General features: G+C 37.8%; 1 protein-coding gene across 4 annotated transcripts in view; it reads left to right on the top strand.

Annotated features, from left to right (window-relative positions):
- The window catches only part of MXI1 (MAX interactor 1, dimerization protein), a 78,979-nt gene extending 55,115 nt beyond the window's left edge, over window positions 1–23,864 (top strand). For all 4 annotated transcript variants that reach the window (XM_016919308.4, XM_016919309.4, XM_016919310.4 and 1 more), the window contains 3 exons: window positions 16,389–16,503; window positions 17,127–17,298; window positions 22,057–23,864. In XM_016919308.4, the coding sequence (XP_016774797.1) occupies window positions 16,389–16,503; window positions 17,127–17,298; window positions 22,057–22,220 (451 nt within the window). In that variant the 3' untranslated portion in view covers window positions 22,221–23,864. The remainder of the gene's footprint in view (window positions 1–16,388; window positions 16,504–17,126; window positions 17,299–22,056) is intronic.
- Window positions 23,865–25,400: the final 1,536 nt, after the last annotated feature.

A 25,400-nucleotide genomic window follows, 5' to 3' on the forward strand; every position in this document is an offset into this window, starting at 1 on the left:
CTGATTCGCAGACCAGAGTTTTTTACACTACCTTCAAGATGCACAGCTAAGATACATAATTTTTCACAAAGTGTTTCCTGATTATCCAAACTGATCTCTCTAAATTCCTATCTCAGATTCACTGTTTGTGTCACTTGTATGAATTTTAACCCATACTACTTTATACTGTTATTTCCTCCCTTTCTAGATCATTTATATTCTTGCTAGAGCATATATATTCCATGAGGGCAGAAACTGTAACTTGCTTGTCTTTGTATCTGACACGGTGCCTTGCACTTAGTACTTAAGGTGAATTAGTAAGGAACATTTCTGTAGCAGGCTCTGCACCTTTCGTTAGATTCAGAGAAAAAAGTTGACTTTGGCCAAGTCAAATAAATAGCTGAGTTTTTTTTGTTTTTGTCTTTGCTGGTAAAACCTGCCATGTCGAGATAGAAAATATTTTAGGAAGGCACATAGTGAGATATTTGCTACCCTGCAAATATATTCCCTTTCCAAGGAAAATAGTTTTGTTCTCCACTCCTGCTTCAAAGAGAACAGTTTGTCCCCATAGAATATTCTAGGTAATATGACCCACTTAGGAAATATGTGGTGATTGTGCTTCATAATGGGACCTCTTTGCTAAAGTTGTACCATGAGAAAATGCTTCTTGAGTGCAATGGTTTTACAGATGAAAGTACATTTTTTTTCTGTATTTGAATTGGTACAGCAGACCAAGAAACTCCATTGTGACTTCAAGTTTACTATAATTAGCATAGAAGCTGTGACAGATCTTTTCTGTTATGAAAACCTTTCCTTAGAATTTTTGGAATTTATACAAGTATCTGGCCCTTGAGGTGTTGTTACCCTGTTCTGTCTAAATAGCTCTATAATTTGATATAGCATCTTTGTAGATTTCAGCTTGCTTTACGAGATATACTCTTTTCTATGATTTTCATCTGCAGTTGTGTTAATCCTATTTTCCTTCTGATTTTTTTGTTTCTTCTCACAGCTATTTAATTTGACATCATTTAAGGCCTGTAGAATTATTTACAGAAATAGAATCTTTCATGGAAGTTTCCATGATCTGCTGGAACAGTGATCTTGGACAGAGCCTTAGGAAGACCCATTCCTTTTTGGAAAGCTAATTGTCTCTCTTAGTTTAGAATTAATAGCTTTAGGAAAATATCTCAGGATGTTCTAAATTTCCATACATGCTGCTAGCTACAGAGATGGTTATTGAAGTGGCCAATGGGTTCATCTGGAGCCATTTTTCTGTTACCATAATTTAAAAGTGTGTGTGTGTGTGTGTGTGTGTATGAGAGAGATACATATACACATCTTTTTTTCCACAAAGGTATATGAGTTACATATATGTGAGTTCTGAGTTTGATTCATTTGAAGGCTGTGAAGCAATTAGAGATAAGAGGTTATTAAAAAGAAAGTAATTTATAACTATTTTAGTGAGTTTCAAATATGGTATACCAAAACTTGTTCCTGCTGTATTGGGCATTGTATTAGAAATTTTGAAAGTAGTTTTGTTTAGCACATTCTGATTTGCTGTGCTTAGAAGGAAATATATTAGTAATTGATTTTTTTTTTTTTTGAGATGGAGTCTCGCTCTGTCACCAGGCTGGAGTACAATGGTGTGATCTTGGCTCACTGCAACTTCCGCCTCCCGGGTTTAAACGATTCTCTTGCCTCAGCCTCCCGAGTTGCTGGAATTACAGGCACCCGCCACCACGCCCAGCTAATGTTTATATTTTTCATAGAGATGGGGTTTCACCATGTTGGCCAGGCTGGTCTCAAACTCCTGACCTCGTGATCCGCCTGCCTCAGCCTCCCAAAGTGCTGGGATGAGCCACCACGCCCGTCCTAGTAATTGATTTTTAAATATTCTTGAGATCATAACATTTTAAACTTCATCCAGATGAAGATTTCTTATGTAGATTAATTTACTCAGGCAAATTCCTGTTAACTTTATCATATTATTTTTCTAGATTTTAACTGGCTTTATAATTTGCCATAATAAAATTCCATTCATTTAAAATTGTAGTCAACAATGTTTTAGTTTAGTATTAGTTGAATGGAATAGAAAAAAATTGATTTTTAAACATTAGCTTGAGGCTAGTGCTGGTTAGTGCTTTATGTTAAAAAAATTTTTTTTTTCAAATGGTGGTCCTCGATGGAGAAATGTTTTCTAGAAATGGTATACAGAACTGTATTCTACTTCTATTTAGGATTTTTTAGTTCGGATATGAAAAAGCTGGAGCTCAAATATATGTTTGAGTTTGGCACCTTCAATTTGCAAAATGGACACATCTTTCTTGACAGGTGAAGGTTTTGATAGAGCTCTGAGTACGGAGGAGTTAGATGCTAGTACAGGCCCAACATTGGTTAGGAATAAATAATAGTTAAGAATTGTTTATCTTTTAGCAACAGTTTTACTATATTCAATAAAGTACAATTTGGCTCCTCTCTCTGACTCTTCTTCCTCACCCTTTGCACTTTAGATGACATAACAAGGAAATACGTTAAAACTTTAGATTTAGGGTTTGTTTCAAACTTCCTTGATTACTTGATCTTGAAAATTTAGGATTTGTTTTGAACTTCCTTTGATTATCAATCTAGGGTGACTTGCAAGTAATGGGTAATTATGCTAATGTCTCTTAACAGTCTTATATACCCCAAGATGATGTTTTCTGATTTGAAATTTTTGGTGGAAATGGGAGTTCATTTGAAGTGGTATAGTTCCTGACACTGACAGAGGACTTATAAAGATAATTACAAATCAACTGACAAGCACTTATTAGACATTGACTGTGTGCTAGGTAATGGGAATAGGATAAAAGAAGTAGAAGTCCTGAGCCCTGCTCTGGAGGATTATAGTCTAGGTAGAAGACAAAAGATATTATAAGCTCCTATAAGCAGCATATAATTAAGTGCTAAGTTGTATGTGTTTGAGATGGGAGTTGAGGTAAACTCATAGCAGGGGGTTATCACGGGCTGAGGCTAATATGAACTGCTTAGACATGAGTGGTTATTCCTCTGCATGGTTCTCTCTTGGAGTTTGCCGTAATTGGTTTTTATCATGTTTTCAGTATGTTTAAAAGGGCTTTCAGGAGAAATACTACATCTGAGTCTCTTTTGCTCTTTTAATCATTATAGTTGTCACTTACTCTGGGGTGAAAGTGAACTTGCAGCTTTTCAGCATGGATAAGATAGATATAGGCCTGAGAGTACATTTGGAGAATGTGATACAACCTTCTTATTAATTTATGGTCGCTTTTCTGGTATGTCTCTGATGACAGCTAAAATACAGAGTCTTTTTCTTTTCTTTCTTTTTTTTTTTTGAGACAGAGTCTCACTCAGTTGCCCAGGCTGGAATGCAGTGGCATGATCTTGGCTCACTGCAACCTCTGCCTCCCAGGTTCAAGCAGTTCTCCTGCTTCAGCCTCCTGAGTAGCTGGGATTAAGGGCATGTGCCACCATGCCCAGCTAATTTTTTTGTATTTTTAGTAGAGACGGGGTTTCACCATGCTGGCCAGGCTGGTCTCGAACTCCTGACCTCGTGATCCGCCCACCTCGGCCTCCCAAAGTGCTGGGATTACAGGTGTGAGCCACCGTGCCCGGCCTAATACAGTGTCATTTTTAATGGCTGTGTTTTCTATGAAGGAGTGTCTACAGTGGTTCTCCCTCTTTTTGTGGTGGCAAAGTTGGTGACTGCCCAAATGTCTTGTGAAAACAACCAAAAGCCTCAACTGGGACAGATCAATCTATCATTACCTCTGAGTAAATGAGGATACCTGAACATCCAGTTCCTTAGCCCTCCATAATTTCTTAGAGGTCATTCTGTTTTGGAGTACTATTGAAGATGTCAACTTTATTCTAGCAGGCCCTATATGATGAAGAGCCTACTAACTTTTGAGATCATGTATTTCACGTTGTACATTATATTTTATCTGAGTGCTTCTCATCCTTTAATAGAGAACCCCAAGCAAGATGTTTGCATGGGAAATCTTGTGCCTTTTAAAACTTTCTGCCTGCTTTAGTGCATCAACCTGTGATTATTGATTTTTAAAAATTTTAACCCATAACCTATCTCTTATAAGCTTCCCTAAAAACTAAGATTGATAGGGGATTTTATGCCATTACAGAAAAATATATGTTTAATAGAATCCTTTATTTTCTGATACTTTTATCCTGAAGTAACTAGAGTAAAGCTGACCCTTTAAAATCTAAAATCAAATGAGAAAGATACAGGCTTTCTAATGTTGAAGTGTAATGGCTAAATTAAGATAAGGGAGAAACTTGGAAATTAGGAAAAGGTACACTTAGATTTCTTCATCAGAAATCATAATGACTAAAATGAGGGTGTCTATTCCCTTTGAATCCTAAAAGAGGAATTCTCAAATTAAAAAAGGCAGTCTTAATACAATATGTGGTAACTATATGGGGACTTATTACCCCAATAAAAAATAGAAATAAAATCAAACCAAGTTTAGATCAGTTCTTTGATAAAATATTGCTATTGGGCTTTAGTAAGGAGATGTTAGGGGTATGTTTCTGTAATATATTGGTTACTGTCTTGGAGGACAGCCATCATAGTTTTTTCTGAGCCATCTGTTGGTGTCATTGTCAAAAGTGAACTCTTTGGCATTTGGACCATTGATGCAACCAAATATGTCATTTTTCTTTAGAATTGTAATGTTTGTAGGCTTTTTCCATCTTGATTCACTTTATTCCAGCCTGACTCACAATTATTCCTTTACAGAACAGCTTGTATTCGACAAAGCTGTGAAAAAAATCACTCTTCTCTAAATCAGGTTCTTTTTTTGATTAGAAATCCCATCTTTGCAGTTAAAACATTTGTAAACATAACACAATTTAGATAGAGCTGATTGACTTTTCAAGACTGCTATTTTTATAATGGAAAAGAATTTTTCTTAAAGAAGCAATTTGGTGATGGGGCCCTTAGAATGTCCTTGAAAACAGTTGGAATTTACTGCTAGCATATATTGGGTCAGATGAATGAGGGAGCATGGGTTTGGCTGATTTGCAATGTTCAAGAAATATTGATATTCTTAGAAGACAACACAGAATATATGTTGGGTCTTATTTTCCAAAATGTCAAAGTATCCTTCATATGCCTTTTGTTCTGTGAGATAACAGTTGTTGGTGATCCTGAAAGATGTTTTAGAACTTTCATCCTGCAGTATCTGAAAGGAAATGTAGCCAAGATTGGAAAATTTAACCTCCATACTCTACTGGCTTCTTTAGTTGGAGTAGTGGTCAATATGTTCTTGCTGTTGGAATATACTTAGGCGAGAGAGCCACACAACCTGCCTGATGAACAACTAAAATATTGACTGGCAATGGTAACAAAATAAAACATGTTCCCCTCCGCCTGTCTCTTCCTTCTTTTCTCAAATCCCTGGAACTGTATAGATTTTTCAGGGCTGTTCTCCTGAGCTATTGATGAAATGAAAATAATAGCACTTGTGTAGCAGTCCTTAGAAAACTGTAATGGTATTGAGCTGAGGCTGGAATCATATAAAATAAATACTAGAGCTTTGATTCCTCTCTCATTTAATCTTTTCCTGGGCTTTTCTAGAGGAGAGTCAAACTAAGATTTAGACAAATATAAATAGAAGCAAGTCACACAGTGTAATGTTGCAACCCAGATATAACTTGAACCCAGTCTTTTACTTGATAAAGAGGAGATAATTGTAATTGTTGTTAATCTATCAAACACCTTTCCCTTTTCAGAAGGGTTTTAAAAAATAAAGTAGTTCTTAAGGCATGTTCACTTTCTATCTACCTAAAAGTGCTAATCTGTAAGTGCCCTACTATATATAACACTGAGAAAATTTCTGCCTTATCAGAGGAGGGCATGCCCAGGATTGGTGCCAGGTGTTGTGTTATGCTAGGCTGCCTCCAAAAGTTACTCTCAAAAACTACTCTTCAGTTGGGCCCTTTGTGGTCAGGAAAAAAAAAAAGTGATACAGTATAATGAAAGAGAGGTCAAAACAGTTAAGTAATTTAGAAATGAAAAGACATACCAAAACATTGATTCTCTATTATTATCAGGGACTATGGCATATTTTAAATTCTGTAAATTTTATTTTTCCAGAGGTTGCAAATGGCCTGTAAATGCTTCAGTTATTAACAACAACAACAACACATACACACATACACACTGGCCAACAATTCCTCTTTGTTACCCTTTTTCTACCGCAAATTTTATCTCCTCCTCACCAAAAAACAAACTGCATTTTGATTTTGGGAAAATTGTTCTAAAATGGGACTTTAAAAATAATTCCTGGCTGGCTTGACTGGATTGGCAGATGTCCAGCAATGCCAAACCATTTGCCATCTGCCAGTAGTAAGCATGGTTACCACTTTTAATCGTTTAGCTCTCTATTTCAGGTTGCTCATATTCAGTACAAATTATGAATATTCGCCTTCCAGGGATGAATTAATTCTTGGGCCAGATTGTTCCTGTTCCATTTAATAAAAAGTCTTGACGTCCTATATGAATACTCCCCTTAAAATGAGCTATTATACAACTCACGTCTTATTAGTAGGGCCACTTTTAAAGGTGCTTTGCTATTTTCATTTTCTGCTTCTAGATGAACAGCTATATTACAAAGCATTCTTTAAATGTGCTATTTTGTGCTATGTAAGATCACCATTTTAATTAGAGATCAGTAACAGTATTTCGTCATTTCCCTCTTCCATCCTGGACAATAATTTGATATAATAAAGCAATTACACTGGGCTCTGGGTGGGAATAGAGCTGTGAGAGTTAGACTTAAACTTTTGTAGAAGAGAAGACTTAATTCTTGCATTTTGTATATAAAATTAGGTCAGTGTCTTGTAGAACATTATCACTGCGTCTCAGATCTCACTTGCCAGCACGTAGGAAGTTTGTTTTGGTTTCAAAATGTACTTTACCCCATGGTGGCTGGCAGGGTACAATACTATTGACATCACTGTGTTTCAAATAGAAAGTTAACAAGTAGCTACTGTTGTGATTGCAGATTGCCTTCCCAGTCCCTGTGAGAGAATGCTTTTTCTTTTGGACAGCAACACTTCTCAGCCCCTTGGTACCATTAAATCAGCCAATGGGGGCTGCCAGAATAGAGATGAACACCAACAAAAGGCCAAAGAGTAGAAAAACTGTTAATAAGGCAAAAATCTTTAATCAGTTTCCAAATTGATGTGAAAGATAATTAAAAAATATTCTCTCCCATCGATGGCTAAGTTTTGACAGTAGTCCAGGTTCAGAGCCTGATCTCTCTAGAGAGGAGTATCCCTTCCCTCTACCCAGACCCCTGGAAAGTTGCCAAAGGAAAATAAGCTATTTTGTATTTAGAACAAATTGCCACTGTTTTCTCCAGTGATGTAGCCCTATTTCCCAGACTTTGAAACTTGGAATACAGAAAGTTCTTGTGTGACCAAAGAAGAAATATGGTGAATGAATGATCAAGTTTTTCTTTTTAACTAAATCCTTATAAACAGATAAGAGAGGGGAAGTATGCATAGAAACTAAATTTAGCACAGAATGGATGTCAAGTGAGCAATTTCTGTTAAATCACTTTGGAGATTGGGTTCCTTGTGGGAGTTCCAGTGAAGAACAAATGCCTCTGGAACAAGATTTAATTATTATTTTTTTTCAAATGAGGCTGTCAAAAATGAAGTCTTCCTTAGACATGAATGCAGGATAATTAAAAAAATAGTTGTTTATATGTTCTGCACTATAGTCTTCAACTTAGCAAGCAGTCCATGGATCTGGTAAGCATACACTAGTTTCTGATTTATTACATGGGATTAAGAACTGTTGATTTAATTTTTTTCTTCTTTGCATTGTGGAATATTGCTTTTTAGACTTTCCCTTCTCATACCTTGGTTTTCTTAGCTGTTTCTTTTGTTTTCCTAGTCTAGGCCCCTTTCACTGTAAATACTTTGATAAAGTCATTCTGTTGTAAAAGCTGCAGTTCTTAAACCCTTTGCTTCACTATTAAAAAAGGTGTTGGCCGGTTGCGGTGGCTCATGCCTATAATCCTAGCACTTTGGGAGGCCGAGGCAGGCAGATTGCCTGAGCTCAGGAGTCCGAAACCACCCTGGGCAATATGGTGAAACCCCGTCTCTAGTAAAATAAAATAAAAAAAAATTAGCTAGGCTTGGTGGCACATGCCTGTAATTCCAGCTACTCAGGAGGCTGAGGCAGGAGAATTGCTTGAGCCTGGGAGGCGGAGGTTGCAGTGAGCCGAGATCGCGCCACTGCACTCCAGCTTGGGCAACAGAGTGAAACTACGTCTCAAAAAAAAAAAAAAAAGTGTTGACTCTCATCAAGAGTTAGGTTGGAGACTGTTGGTTACTCTACATGTAGACATCTTTGGTGGTATGCACCTTATTAACATTTGCTGGTGACTTCAGCTGCACCAGAAAAAAAAAAGGTTAAGAGTTCTGGCATTCATAAATAGATCTCTCACAAATGCTGGCCTGGCATCTGATTATACTGTTTGGAGGTCCTAGTATTGATTGTTACCTCAACTTTGGTGAGTTAGAGAGTCCCAGAAACATCCACTAGAAGTATTACATCTCTCCTCCCCACTGTGTGCCAGTCATTCTGTTTATTTGAAAAACAGAAATGACTAAAAGTATGGATTCACTCTCAATTGAAATACAGTGTGATTAGTATGAAATCAAGTATCATCTGAGGAAGGAGTATGGCAAGGATGATCTTGTGGAAGAAATTGTTTGGCCATGGCCTGAAAATGAGTTAGATGCCCACCAGGTGGACATTTGGAGAGAATGCATTCCAGGTAGAGATATTGGCAAGTATAAAAGCACATTTGGTTATGGAAGAGGTTTGCAAGGGTATGAGTTATGGGAAATGAGGCTGGAAAGGTGGTAGGCAGAGGACTAAATTATAGTCTTCAAACAGGTAAAGATTATACTACTGACAACTTGAAAAATCGTTATAGCATTTAGCTCAGTGGTATAATAAGGCACTATTGTTTACTGATGATAATTGTTATTGACTGAGTGGCACTTCATGTTCTTCATATTTCTGAGTTGTAAAGACTAAATGACATTTCAGCCTATGTGGTATCTGTGTAGTTTGAGAAAGAATATGTGACTATTTTGTCATCGTTAATTTACATCTCCCTTTCCTCTCTCTTCCATATCTTCTCTCCCTTCTCCCCTGTCCCTTCTTTTTTCCTCCCCAAACCTTTGAGAGACATAATCCCAGCCATGAGTCAAAAATGATGTTCCAAAGTCCATAGTGATGTGTTGTGATTTGCTGTAGCAGTTTGAACATAGATTCCTGGAGGCCCTGGGATGTAGTACAGGTTGAGCATCCCAAGTCCACAAATCTGAAATGCTCCAAAATCTGAAACATTTTGAGTGTCAACATGACTCTCAACAGAAATGCTCACTGGAGCATATCAGATTTAGGATTTTTGGATTTGGGATGCTCAGCTGAGTATAATGCAAATATTCCAAAATCTGAAAAAATGAGAAATCCAAAACATTTCTGGTCCTAAGCATTTCACATAAGGAATACTCAACCTGTCTGAAATAGTATGAAATTTGAAGTCTTCTTTTAAAAACACATTTTGCATTATCTGTGTTTGTTTTTATATAGAATATTTTTCTTCCAAATTTTTGAAAAAATTATGACTTCTGGAAAGGATAGTATAACCCTGTGGCTTCAAATATCCTCTGGCTCAGTGTTGAATACCTCTAGAGGTATATATAGCCTATGCTAAGAACTATTTATATTTTATTGAAAGAAAGTGGTTTTAAAAAGTCTCCCAAGAATAAGTAACATGCATCTCAACCATTTTAATTCTTATTTGTATACAGATAAGCCCTTTCATGCTGAGGCTGACAATGTGACAGAATAATTTATATTATTATATATTATATGTAATTTGTAGAATTTGCAGCTTTATTATACCACTTGTTAATATTTCTATTTGATTATTTTATAAGATACCAATTAAGAAGGCTATTTAAGTGAAAGCTGTTTCTTTTTGAAAAGTGAGAAGAGAGTCCCAGCTATTTTCCTAAGTTTTTATTTCTGTCATCATTGAGTCCCATGACAACCACAATCAGATCTGACACTAGGGACCTGCCACTTGCCACGTTACTACCTGGGAGTTAACAGTCTATTTTCTGTGAAGTAGATAATATATGAGTTGTAGGTGAAACATACGATTATCAAATGCCATTTTGTAGAAATAGCTTGTTTAGCTTTTTTTTTTTTTTTTTTTTGTGAGATGGAGTCTCGCTCTGTCACCCTGGCTCGAGTGCAGTGATGCGATCTCGGCTCACTGCAACCTCCGCCTCCCAGGTTCAAGTGACTCTCCTGCTTCAGCCTCCCAAGTAGCTGGGACTACAGGCATGTGCCACCACGCCTGGCTAATTTTTTGTGTTTTTAGTAGAGATGGGGTTTCACCGTGTTAGCCACAATGGTCTCGATCTCCTGACCTCATGATCCGCCCGCCTCGGCCTCCCAAAGTGCTGAGATTACAGGCATGAGCCACCGTGCCTGGCCTTTGTTTAGCTTTCTTATTTCATGAACCGAATAAGCTGAACAGCAGAATATGATCATACATGTTTTAGTAAATAAAACTCATGAACCACAATATGCTTTTGATATATCAGGATCCATTTTTAATGTCATTTTTCATTAGGAAAACAGGCAGGCAGGGTTTTTTGGGGGGATAAATTTGGGTTTTCAGAAGATTCTCAACACATTAAGTTTTAGAGACACTTTGGTATATATGTGTAGGAAAAGTAGCTAGCTGCTGTCACGTGCAGGAGTGTGTGTTGGGAGTTGAGAAACCTGGCCACAAGCCACTGCAGCTTTGAAGAATGTGGCTCATGAGAGGACTCATAGTTCATTACGTAACATTCAGCAGAGAGGAAAATATAAGCACTGTCTCCATCACTTGACTTGCTTTCCATTTTGATTTAGTTATCTGGTAAAGTCTAGGTATCCTATAGTGGAAGAATGAAAGACAAGCAGGTTCCAATGAAGGACCATGCCTCCAAAGGCATCAGCCAGTGGATCGTTTGTGGGGCCAGGCGGGGGTTAGATCTATTATTGTTGGACAGGGGTATTAGAGTTTTGAAAGACTACTTGAAAAACATAATCAAATGATACTTGGAGTTTGCTTCCGAAAGGGTATTCTTTCCTCTCTCTTCCCACAACAGTGTGCGCTTCCTATTATAGTTGATATACCTGTGCTTTAAAATAGCACAGCTACTCAGTAGAGGCCATTTTATACCAAAATCATTTCCCTTCATGTTCTGTGGTGCATCAGTTTGGCAGTAGAGGTTACAGACTTTGAAATCAAAAGGAGCATTGGTTCCTTCAGGGAAAAATGATACCAATCTACCAAAATAAAAGCCAAACAGACTCTCATTGTTCTTTATCCCACAAGGGGCTTGCCCTTTTTGAAGGTGTGGTTAATTTTGATAGGACTCTTCTCTCTAACAGGGTTAGTGGCTGGGAATTACCTTTTCCCCTGGGCAAAACCCACTTTAAAATCTCATTTTAAAACAGAACTCAAAGTGTCTTTGAAAATAAAAGTACTTTGGGAACTCTTCATTGTGTAACCCCATCCCTCTCAGCAAGGGGACTCCAGTTTTCTCACAGGGCACTTCCTGCTGCAGTACCTAATTCTAACTTTGTTTTACTATAACTCATGCTAAAATAGGAAAGGTTTCAGCTTTACAGTTTTTATTAGCTGTTCATGTGTTTTTAAAAAGTATGTGTTAAATAAAAATAAAGTAAACGTCCACCAAGGAGCTAAATTTTTAAAAATCAGTTTCCATTAAGTCTAGTTCTATAAATGTTTCAGTACCAGGTTTTTTCTACTTGCTGTTTGTCTAGTGTTCATCATAATATTCAGAAGAGCAGCCTTAACTTTCCCCAACCTTCTTTCCCTTCTTTTACTAGAGGTGCAGGACCATGCCTTTCATGAATCGTTATTTTCTATGTCAGCTCTTCTCTTCCTTGGAGACTTGAAAAACATCATCATATGATACTTGCAGTTTTTTTCCTCAGTGAATAAGGATTTTTTTTTTTTTTTTTTTGGTGGAGTCTCGCACTGTCACCCAGGCTGGAGTGCACTGGCACAATCTCAGCTCACTTGCAACCTCTGCCTCCCGGGTTCAAGCGATTCTCCTGCCTCAGCCGCCAGAGTAGCTGGGATTACAGGCACGGACCACCATGCTTGGCTAATTTTTGTGTTTTTAGTAGACACAGGGTTTCACCATGTTGGCCAGACTGGTCTCGAACTCCTGACCTCAGAAGATCCACCCACCTCGGCCCCCCAAAGTGCTGGGATTACAGGCATGAGCTACCGCACCCAGCCTGTGAATAAGGATTTTCAAATCAAACCAAGCTTTTTTCTTCTATTGCTTGTCCTTTTTCCTTCCCCCAAAGTCTTACAGCACCCATGATTTGGCAGCCTCATACAGGAGGCTCTTGAGCTACCAGTCACATGAGAATGAAGGCAAGAAAAGAAGGGACCAGATGGCATCAAAAGATATGCCTTTCTAGGTCACTGGTGGTTAAGCTTGCAATCTGGTTACCAACAGGGAGACTTATGGGGGAAAGGGTGGAGAGCAGCATCATTGAAAAGGAAGAATAATTTTGCCATACAATTGCTGTTCTAAGAATTTGCAGGAGAGAAAAAAAACTTAGACATTGAGGAGAATGGATTTTTCTGATTTAACTCTTCCCAGTTTACAGTTACAGGGCATCCATTGCTCTTGGAAGGGTACATTTACCTAAGTGGCAGCTAAGGACATGTGGTAACTGTGTGCATTATTTGGATGGGACTCTCCCTCTTGGTCAGCTGCTGTTCTTCAACTGCCATTAACCATTTGTTATTCTACTCTCCAAATGCCTGTTTCATTTAAATACAAAAACCTAAGGAAATGACATTTATCTTCCACAGGTACACCTCTGTCCACAAGAGCAGAGGAAATAATTCACTGTTCATCTTTCATATTAATATCGATTTTGGAGGACTGTATTTACAAAATATGAAGAATGACATCACTGGCCTTTGTGAGATATCTCAGGGTATATTTTCTTGGTGTAAGCTGTATCTCAGAGCAGATGAATAATTATTTGACAATAAAATGTTCAGTAGTGGCTAAAAAAAATATCTTTTAGAGCATTCTGCCTTCCCTGTTCATTTGGGCATTTTTCAGACTTTGGTCTGGGTACCTCCTGATTTGTCAGTGCATTGCAGATCCTCAGACAGCTGAAACTAGCTGATTATTTCCATATAGAATTCCAGCTCAGTTGTTTTCCCTTGAAGGAGAGAAAATAAGGCATTTAAAATTTTATGTTTAAACTTGGTCCCGGTCTATAAATTTAGGTCCTTTACTTTTTAAATTACCTAGAAAATCCTCGCTTTTTCGTACGCAAATTCTATATTATTCAAGTCCAAAGTCAAATTTGAACCTCTTTTACAGGTCTACCTCCTCCAATTACAATCTCTCCATTTATTCAGATTTTTTCAATTTTATGTTTAAACTTGGTCCCAATCCATAAATTTAGGTCCTTTACTTTTAAAATTACCTAGCAAATCCTCACTTTTTCATAGACAAATTCAATATTCTTTAAGTCCAAAGTCAGATTTCAACCTCTTTTACAAGTCTCCCTCCTCTGATTACAATCTCTCCATTTATTCAGATTCTGTTGTCCTTGATATCTGTATGACTCATTCAGTATGGACCAAATGAAACAAAGCAATATGTTTCTTTCTGTAGTCTTGAGTGTAAACTCTTAAAGTTAACATTTTTTTTTTTACTTTTCCTTCTCAAGCAAGTGTCTGGAACAGTGCTGAGTATGTAAAATCCATGTAATAAATACGTGGAATGATTAAAGAGAGAAAAAAATTTAATATGTTAGTTATTTTCATTCTAGGTTTTAGCAAGTATCACAAAACGGAAAATAGACTCACCTTTCTTTTCCTTGATGTGAAAGTTTACGGAATCATTTTGATTTTCCTTTCTTTCTTTTCTTTTCTTTTTTTTTTTTTTTCTTCCTGAGGCAGAGTTTCACTCTGTGGCGCAGGTAGAATGCAGTGGCACCATCTTGGCTCACTGCAACCTCCACCTGCTGGGTTCAAGCGATTGTTGTGCCGCAGCCTCCCGAGTAGCTGGGATTACAGGCGTGCACCACCATGGGCAGCTAACTTTTATATTTTTAGTACAGATGAGGTTTTACTGTGTTGGCCAGGCTGGTCTCGAACTCTTGGCCTCAGTCTGCCCACCTTGGCCTCCCAAAGTGCTGGGATTATAGGCGTGAGCCACCATGCCCAGCCCATTTTAAGTTTCTTAAAAACTAAAAAATAAAAGATAATTCTTACATATACTGAAGTTTTGGAGTTAATTTGAACAAAATTGACAAGGTATTCTTGCGGCAATGTGCTTGTTAACTTTACTAGTTGCTTTGTTGAGTTTTTTAGAAGACTGAATTTAAAGCAGGAATGTCTATTAGTGTAGCTGCCAGTCTTTGTTTCCACGCTCCAGTCATATTATATGAGTGCAGTTGTTATCATATGCCATAATAATCTTAATGAAGAGTTTAAAGGCACTTTTTACTCTGGTGTTTTGTTGTTGTTGCTGTTTGTTTGCTTTTTTTGGTCTGCTGAGCAAGAGCACTGTGGTCACATGAGAATCCTCACCTAAGACATTTTCCAGTTAAAAATGAAAATTTTGTTAAAGGTTCTATGCATTTGGGTAGTACAGCAGGGGAGGAAAGTGACTTTGAAGTTGTTAAATATCATTAAGGAGAATCCATTGATATACCTTTGATTTAGGGATTCCTTTATCCACACCAGTTACGTCAGGTTTCAGCCTGGACCCAATTATTAGACCTGAGGTACTGAACTCAATAAAGAAATTTGAAATGGAAATACTGTCAGACCTTGAACTATAGTTAGGTTAGTAGGTGCTAGAAGAATCTTAATTCATTAGCCAAACCTCTGACCTCACTACCCTTAATCATCCTTGCTTGTCATGACATAATTGGCTGCTTATTGCCTTCTCCTACCTCTCTTTTCAAATTGCTAGCCTTTGAGAATTTCACTTGACATTATTTCTTGTCTATTAAGACAGAGAAAGCGCATAGTTTGGTGTGTGAATTAGCAAAACCATTTTAGTCCTCTTTCAGAAGAGAATGGAGGGTGTGTGTTTTGTTCTTGATGCAGTTAAGACAGTTACCAAAAGTTCAATTATAGGTCTTTAAGGACTAGGGGTAAACTGTGAACGTATTTGTGGATTTTCTTTTCAGATATGCTGTTAACTGCTGAATTACCTTACCCCTTATGAAACACAGGACCAAAGATGTGGACTAGTATTGTTTTAGGATGAAGTTAAATACTCAGAACTCTCTCATCACCATGATCATAGTTCTTTTAGGGCACAGGGAAGGTAAATCCATGAGGTTCTCTGCTAGCATTTCTAGGAGAAATTTCCCTCAACTTTCCCACAGGAAGGATAGATTAGAGAATGCAGTGACTTTCAGTAAGTAATTTTTGTCACCTGTTGTCCTTGTGGATTGGAGGCAGGTAGTGAGAGAGACGAGAGAGGAAGAGAAAAAAGAAATAAAAATTAAGCTAACAAGCTGGCACACTTAGATAGGAAGCAGGGGATTATTTTATGGGTTATTTCTGTGGCTAGAATTGACCACAGGGCATATATTTTGTCTAACCCTACCCTAGCTGGTCACAGAATTTTGCTGTTTCTGTTGTATTGGAGTATAAGAAATCAACATTTTTATAAGTGAAAAGTGGTTGAATATCAGAAATTTCATATGGTTCAAACTAATATATAACAACATGTAACACACTGTAGGATGGCTACAGTTGTAGAGAGGTAGGGTGTGTGTGTGTGTGTGTGTGTGCATGCCCACACACACACGTGCAAGCAAGTAAAAGGTGGGAGGGGGGGAAATAGAAACTTGTGAGCATATTATATTCCCTTGGGGTACCATAGCTGAAAACCTCTCCTCTCGCCTGTGGTTTTAGTTATTCAAGATCAAATACAATTGTCCTGGTATGTTTTCACACTTCCATATTAATACAGTTGAGACAGTTTATGGGGTGAGTTAAAAAATAAACCATCTTGACAGAGATTACCATTGGGGATAATAATCTAAAGTGAGTGTTGTCTAAAGAGTACAACAGAAATAGCAGAGACTGAAATGCGGCCACCCCTACATTCTTTGACAGTGGTGAATTAGGGGTGTAACATCTATCCTATAGGCTGAATAAATGCAAATTATTGTTTATCTTAAAATAGGTTTTATGATATTTCTAGTGAAATAACCAGACTGTGCTGAATTGACTTCTTGTCTTTCTTAGACGAGCTCATCTGCGCCTTTGTTTAGAACGCTTAAAAGTTCTGATTCCACTAGGACCAGACTGCACCCGGCACACAACACTTGGTTTGCTCAACAAAGCCAAAGCACACATCAAGGTGAGAATTTTTACTTTCAGATTTGCACAATTCCCTCAGTTCTGGTTTAATTATTGGCACTGATTCCTATTCATATACATCAGCTAGTTCACCATGCCCTCCTTAATAACTGACCTCAAGAGAAGTCTTTCTAAAAACTTACCAGCTAATCTGATGGGAACAACATAACCTGATTAAACTAAATTGTTTTGACAGCGTGGCCATTTGAAGAACTGAGAACACTAGGAAAATAACAATTACCCTCTTCATACTCAGAAGGCAGGCAGTTGTGCCCTCTGGTGGAGATGACTTCATTTGGCTGTGTCCTTCAGTATTTTTCCATCAAATACCATACTAGAGGAAGTTTCTCCGTGGAGATTACTTTACAGACTTTTAGAAGTCCATCTTGTTCAAGTAACATAGCATTCATTACATACACACAAAAGTAAAGACAAAACTATTTTTTATTTTTAAAAATATGTATTTATATGCATTCTCATTTTGGAGGCTTTAAAATGTATTTATATATTTTTATACACACTCACACATGTATATTCATTCATGTTTTCTCTGCTAAAGGAGGAATCAGTTTTATTGTTTGTACTGGACTATACACGAATGTAAAAATCATTTCATCATTTCAGAAACTTGAAGAAGCTGAAAGAAAAAGCCAGCACCAGCTCGAGAATTTGGAACGAGAACAGAGATTTTTAAAGTGGCGACTGGAACAGCTGCAGGGTCCTCAGGAGATGGAACGAATACGAATGGACAGCATTGGATCAACTATTTCTTCAGATCGTTCTGATTCAGAGCGAGGTAGGCAGCTTGCCTCTTCTCTAATGAAATACTAAACATCTCTGTATCTGGATTTAGGGAAGGTATGTTGGGAGGCACTGTATTTGCTTTCTTTCTAGCCAACAGAGTAACATTGTAGGTTTTATGCAATCATAATATTGTCTAGCAGTGCCAGTGTGGACTATAAAACTTTTTGTTTTTTCCTTGAAAAAAAATATATTTATATATTTATATTATAAATTATATAATGTCCCTCAATTTAGGTTTGTCTGATGTTTTCAAATGATTAGATTGAGGGTATACAGTTGGGGTAAGGAATATCACAGAAATGATGTTGTGCCTGGTGGCTCATGCCTGTAATCCCAGCACTCTGGGAGGCCAAGGCGGGCAGATCACAAGGTCAGGAGATCGAGGCCATCCTGGCTAACATGGTAAAATCCTGTCTCTACTAAAAATACAAAAAATTAGACGGGCGTGGTGGCAGGCGCCTGTAGTCCTAGCTACTCGGGAGGCTGAGGCAGGAGAATGGCGTGAACCCGGGAGGCGGAGCTTGCAGTGAGCCGAGATCATGCCACTGCACTCCAGCCTGGGCAACAGAGTGAGGTTCCGTCTCAAAAAAAAAAAAAAGAAAAGAAAAGAAATGATGTTTGTGCCTTTCTCAATCCATTGTGTCAGGAAGATACATGATGTCGAAGTTTTTACTACTGGTGATGTGAATTTTTATATGTAGATTTTAAAGTACAACACCCTTTATTTCTCTTTCCATCTATCCTAGAATATTTATCTTTGACAGAGTTAAAGAACAGAAGTCAACCAAAAAAGAATGGTTTGACTTTTACTGATTGTTCTTCCCAAAGCTTCCACCACATCAGGCTTCATATCACATTAAAAGATCCCAGAGGTGAACACTGGTGATTTGAAGTCTTATATTTGGAGAAAAGAGCTCATGAGCTCTTTAGGATTCTAAAACATGAGACAAGTGACAGAGTTTTTTTGTTTGTTTGTTTTTAGGACTCTGATTTTTTTTGTTTTTGACTTTTTTAAGTGGAAAATTTCAAACATACTTAGAATAGAATAATGAACTCCTGTATACCCACCATTCAGTTTGAATAGCTGTCAACTTGTTTCATCTGTTCTTCACTACGCTCACCCTCAATATTTTTTCTGGAATGCTTTAACTCTGAATCCCAGATAACATCATTTTGCCCCTAAATACTTTAGTATGTATCTTGAATAAATAAGATTTTTAAAAATGTAATTATAATGCTATTATAATACCCCACAAAATTAATTAAATCAGATAATCTTTTTTAATATCATCTAATACCCAGTCTGTGATACATTTTCTCCAGTTGCCTCAAAAATGGCATTTTACCATTGGTATGTTTAAATCAGGATCCAAAGGCCACATTGCATTTGTTTGATGTGCCTTTTAAGATATTAATCTATAATAATTTTTTCTCTTCCCCCTACACCGTTTTGGTAGAAACAAAAACTGATTTCTACATAACATCTCAAAAAGACTTCTTTGGCAGAGAAAACATGAAGGAATATATAGGTATAGATCTGTGTGTGTATATATGTACATATTTTTTTAAACATCAAGAGACTGAGTCATTTTTCTTATAGAATTTCCCACATCCTAGATTTGGCTGGTTGAATCCTCATGGTGTCATTTAACATGTTATGTCCTTTATATTGACTGTAAACTGGTTGGTAGATGCAGAATACTTCATAGGTGGTGCTTTGTACTTCCTGTTACGTCAGTATTGTGTGTAGTTGTTGTTGCACTTTTAATATTAATCAATAGGTTCAGGTAAGGTCATTTTAATACATTTATATAAATGTATAGCCTTTAACTTAACAGTTTTAGCAATTATTGCCCTTATTTCACTGGGTGTCATAAAATAGTGATTTTCTAATTGTGTCATTCCTCTTGTATTTATTAACTGTTTTTCTCCTATAAACATTTTCTCATCAACTTTTCGGTTATCCTGAAATAAAGTTCATACAGGGAAGGTGGGATAAATGCTTGGTCTTGTTTTTTGCTTTATCAGTTTCCCAAACAGAGTTGGTACCCTAGCAGCTTCCAGAAGTAACAAGTTTTGGTTTTACTATTTTTTGATTATATCATGAACTCATGTTTTGCTGTACTGAATGTGTTCCAATCCATTGCAGTCATCCTTTTAAATTCTTTTGAATGCTCAAACTGTCCCAGATTTGCTGAGTAGGAGCCTTTCAAATAGTTTTTTCATCCTTTTTAACGCAACCTTTTTAACACAACCCTAGGAGTTCTTGTTTTTCTGTTTTGTTATTTTTCTATGTAAAAGTTTATTTTTGTGTGGCACTCAGTTTTCAAGAAAAGTCTACCAGAGGCAGTAGCAAGAACCTGAAGGACATGCTACATTTATCAGTAACAGTGAAATATAGCAGAAATAACCCTGACCTTGGTGTCCCAGTCTTTCCTCTATTGCTAACTAGCGGAAACCTCTTCTTAGGTCTTTAGGTTTTAGCTGTCCTTCCTGTTACCTCCTCCTTGTACCCACCCCAACTACCTCCAAATTTCAGAGAGGAGGGTGTATTTTCATCACTATAGCTCTCATTTTTTTTTAGTGTTCCCAGTGTACCTTACTTTAGTGGTACCTTACCAAGTACCATCCTTATCCTGAGCTGGCAACCTCCTTTTTGTAGTGTTATGGGGGCTTTTAGTTAACATCTGTGGTACACTTGGCTAAAGCAGTTTCTCATTTTACTTTGTTTTTTTGGGTTTTTAAAAAAATTCTTTAAACATATTTTTAAATTTTATTAAAATAGAGATGGGCCTTGTTGCCCAAGTGGTCTCAAACTCCTGGGCTCAAGCAATCCTCCTGCCTTGGCTTCCCAAAGTGCTGGGATTATAGGTGTGAGCCACTGTGTTGGCCATCATTTTACTTTGTTTTGACTGAGTTCAGCATGCTCTTTTGGATAGTGTGCCTTGTTATTATCTTCTAGTTGTAGGTTGGATGAGTGTTCAGTGGTGCTGGGAAACAATGGCTTCTGAAGCAATTCGGATATAGAGCCAATATATGAATTCATAGATTATTTGGACAGCTGCCTACATTTTAAAAACATCTCTAGAATCTCTAAAACTTTTGAAGCAACAAGCCCTTTTGAAAAGTATATTCCTGGAAATAGCTTCACCCTGTCCTTTTGGCCTCACAAGAATCCACTTTTTTTTTTTTTTTTGAGAGTGTCTCGCTCTGTCGCCTAGGCTGGAGTGCAGTGGCGTGATCTTGGCTCACTGCAACCTCTGCCTCCTGAGTTCAAGTGTTTCTGCTGCGTCAGCCTCCCAAGTAGCTGGGACTATAGGCGCGTGCCACCATGCCCAGCTAATTTTTGTATTTTCAGCCTAGACACGGGGTTTCACCATATTGGTCAGGCTGGTCTTGAACTCCTGACCTCGTGATCCACCTGCCTCAGCCTCCCAAAGTGCTTGGCCGCACCCGGCTGAATCCACTTTTTTTTTTTTTAAAGCAGTTGTGATTAGTGTGAACCCTTAAAAAGTCAGTGCCAAATGTGAAACATCAGGCTTTGAATTTGTTTTAAGTAAGGTAACTGAAAAATCCTGGGTTTCACTCTAGCTCTGATGGGAGAAAACAACTTTTTAACTCCTTTTTGTTTTTAACATGTGTATTGATTTATGTATATTATTGATGATTGAATATCTAGTATTTAACAATTAAGATTTTTTTTTTTATTTTTAAGAGACAGGGTCTCACTCTGTCACACAGGCTGAAGTGCAGTGGTGAGACCTTGGCACACTGCAGCCTCAACCTCCTGGGCTCAAGAGTGATCCTCCCACCTTGGCCTCCCGAGTAGTTGGGACTACTGGATCACCCACTATACCCAGCTAATTTTTGTGAGGTTTTTTTTTTTTTTTTTTTTTTGGTAGAAATGAGGTCTCACTTTGTTACCCAGGCTTGTCTCAAACTCCTGCGCTCAAGTGATCTTCCTGCCTTAGCCTCCCAAAGTGCTGGGATTACGGACGTGAGCCACTGCGTCCAGCAACATTATCTATTGATAGCTGAGTCAAATATGTATTTGTGTGTGTTTTTTTTTTTAATGTTTGGCTTTTAAGTCTGTATACTACCACCAAAATGGATCTCACTATAATCTGAAGACTTTTAAGTCTCAGGCCCTTATTTCAAGCTATATTTGATGCAAGAAAATTAAATCTAAGACATATACCTCAAACTCTACTTTATAATGACTTGTTTGACTGACTAGTTGAAGATCTTTATGATGAATCCTAGAAGTCTGTTGAACTATCTGTAGAATGGCACCACCAAAGGCTTGGATGGGTAAATTTTCTAGTTTGCCTATATTAAGTTTATGCTCCTGCCCACCTTTAAGGCAACCCTGATTAATAAACAGAACTGAGAATTAGTTTGTGGTTTAATGCAGAACAGATGTTTTTAAACCACTTGGGGGTTGGGACCTTTTAATATTAAGCACTAATTCCCAAATACGCCAAGTGCTTTAGGGAGGTCCAGACGGACTGGCGTCAAAGGATTTAGGAAATTTGCTGCCTAAATTAAGACCACCACTGTATATCAGACATTCCCCTTGGCAAAAAATATTCCTGTCTCTTCACCTTGTTCCTCTGTTCTCCAGACATCACTGATAATAAGCTTGTTGTGTAACATTTCTTATACCTCTTTTCCTCATGCTGTTAGTTTTTGAAGGTGCGCTATACTCGATAATTAATGTTCTTCTTCTTTTTTTTTTTTCCTTTGGCAGAGGAGATTGAAGTGGATGTTGAAAGCACAGAGTTCTCCCATGGAGAAGTGGACAATATAAGTACCACCAGCATCAGTGACATTGATGACCACAGCAGCCTGCCGAGTATTGGGAGTGACGAGGGTTACTCCAGTGCCAGTGTCAAACTTTCATTCACTTCATAGAACCCAGCATGACATAACAGTGCAGGGCAAAATATTCACTGGGCCAATTCAATACAAACAATCTCTTAAATTGGGTTCATGATGCAGTCTCCTCTTTAAAACAAAACAAAACAAAACTATACTTGAACAAAAGGGTCAGAGGACCTGTATTTAAGCAAATACTTAGCAAAAAGTGGGGCAGAGCCTCCCAAGGAGAACAAATATTCAGAATATTCATATTGGAAAAATCACAATTTTTAATGGCAGCAGAAAACTTGTGTGAAATTTTCTTGATTTGAGTTGATTGAGAAGAGGACACTGGAGATGCCATCCTCTTTCTCTTTTCTAGTTTGCTCATACTACATTGAGTAGACACATTTAAGGATGGGGTTATGAACCCTTCCTGAGCTTTATGGTCCTAAAAGCAAAATAAAAACTATTCGAATGAAAAGACAAGAAAATCAGGTATTAATCTTGGATAGCTAATAATGAGCTATTAAAACTCAGCCTGGGACAGTTTATCATGAAGCCTGTGGATGATCAATCCTTTATTATTATTTTTTTTTTTTGAAAAAAGCTCATTTCACGCTCTGCAAAAGGAGAGACTCCCATGAAGCCTTTTGAAAGGGATCATCATGCAGCTCAACTTTCTGTTGGATTCCATGCTAAGCAAGCTAACCTTATCCTGCATTGTTAGCACTAGGCACCCAGCTGCCACCTCTCCATCCTGCGGCCCTTAGGCCACATGGGAGCAGTCCATGCATGACAGCCTCTATCCTACAAGGCCTATGAGTATGGATTGGGGGGCCAAAAGGAAAAAGCTCCACGTGCCTCTTTGTCTGCGTGGGTCAGAAGAGTTGTGCACGCAGATTAGCAGGCCAAGGTCTGAGCCACAGCAGCATTTTTATTTCAGATTTTGATAACTGTTTATATGTGTTGAAAACCAAAATGACATCTTTTTAAAGCTTATCCATAAAAAAAATAGATGTCTTTTATAGTGGAAAAACACATGGGGAAAAAAATCATCTATTTTGATGCAGCATTTGATAATGATAAAACACCTCACACCTCACTCTTTATAGTGCACAAAATGAATGAGGTCTGGGCTAGGTAGAAAAAGGGTCAATGCTATTTTTGTTTTTAGAATCATTACCTTTTACCAGCTTTTAACCATCTGATATCTATAGTAGACACACTATCATAGTTAACATAGTTAAGTTCAGCACTTGTCTCATTTTAATGTAAAGATTTGCTTCCATTTTCCTACAGGCAGTCTCTCTCTTCCTCACAGTCCCACTGTGCAGGTGCTATTGTTACTCTTACGAATATTTTCAGTAATGTTATTTTCTTCTAAGTGAAATTTCTAGCCTGCACTTTGATGTCATGTGTTCCCTTTGTCTTTCAAACTCCAAGGTTCCCCTGTGGCCCTCTCCCTTACCCTGGGAAGGCCTCTTGGAGACCTTACCCCTGGCTGTTTGGACTTTGTATACTTTAAATAATTTAACTACCCTTAATTACTTAAAAAAAAAAAAAAAAGCTTTATGATTTTCATAACTTATTGCTGATTTTAATGGATTGTTAATTTCAGTCCTGTAGTTTTATTTTATGTTTAGATAGGGCTGGGCAAGGAAAAAGAAAATAAAGACAACCATATTTAGCAGTGCAGTTGAGTTGTGTGTTAATGTTAGACTATCCCTTTGTGAGTGACACTTTAACAGCATTCACTGCTTCTATATATAGTGTACCATCTTGGTCATACATTACGCCTCAACATATACTTGTGCTCTTCCTTTGCCTCCAGAAGAAGTTTTTCCTTGATTGTGCTATGTTTCAGTGGAAGAAATTCTTTGAAGTAGATGTGAGTGAAAAACTGCATGCCTTTAGAAGCCCAGTATCAGAACTTGCTACGTTTCAGGTGCTAGGGACTTAATGAAAAACAGGACAAAACAATTCCTTTTTGTGGCCCAGGTAAATTATTTCTGGTTTCACTTATAATTACTAATGGCTGAGTCAAGATGTTGTCTCTGTGTTTGCTTACTCTTGATCAAGTGTGAGACAGTTTGAAGACTGTGCTACCATGCAAAGTGAATGAAGCCAGTGACTAAGCTTGTGTTTGTTTTGTTATTCTCATGGCCTTCGCTTGCATTATTTGGGCCTTCATTCAGATGAACTTGAGGTGCCATTTTGTTGCATATGTACAGGATTATGGGCTGGAAAGCATTTGTTATAAACCTATAGTGCACATTTTAACTGCCCCCTAAATTACCCTTCCCTGGGTTTGTTTTCCTTGGGGTGGTGTAGATTGTATGAGTAAGAAGTATTAATTTAATTTTTTAAAAGACAAATCAACTTTGAAGACACAAAAGTTAATTGGAAGAAATAAAAACTGTGAACGAAGAATACTTTTCTTTTTGTACCATCCTTCTTTATGAAGGCAAAAACATGAATGGGTATCCACACCTTAAGAGGTAACTATCTCCTAAATGTCTGTTGATACCAAATCAGTATCAATGCCAAATCAAATGGCAGTTTGAATTATAATTGCCATTCCTGTTCTGCAATTTAAACAGGAGCCTGACTGGTAACTCCATATAACCTAACTGCATGTGGTTTAATGTGCCACATTAATAATAATATTAACTGCCTCAGGTAGGACACAAAGCCATTCTCATGATCTGTTCTCTAACTTTTGGGAGCATCCCTTTAGCTACACTATTATTCAAATTGCAAACAAGTCTGGAAGTTCCACTAATCTTATTTAGGGTACCCTATTTATAGAACACCTGAGTGACATTTATATTAAAAGGTACAGGTAGGCCAGGTGCAATGGCTCACACCTGTAATCCCAGCACTTTGGAAGGCAGAGGTGGGCAGATCACTTGAGGTCAGGAGTTTGAAACCACCCTGGCCAACATGATGAAATTCCGTTATCCACTAAAAAAAAAAAAAAACAAAACGAAAAATTAGCTGGGCGTGGTGGCATGCACCTGTAGTCCCAGCTACTCAGGAGGCTGAGGCAGGAGAATCTTGAACCTGGGAGGCGGAGGCTGCAGTGAGCTGAGATCGAGCCACTGCACTCCAGCCTGGGCAACAGAGCGAGACTCCGTCTCAAAAAGGTACAGGTAAAACCTACTGTAGCGCGTTATGACTAGAGGATTCTGAAGTCACTGCAACTCAAGTTTCTGGTTAGAATAGGTATGA

This window comes from Pan troglodytes, chromosome 8 (genome assembly GCF_028858775.2).
Source record: "Pan troglodytes isolate AG18354 chromosome 8, NHGRI_mPanTro3-v2.0_pri, whole genome shotgun sequence".
In the NCBI taxonomy this organism is placed as follows: Eukaryota; Metazoa; Chordata; class Mammalia; order Primates; family Hominidae; genus Pan; species Pan troglodytes.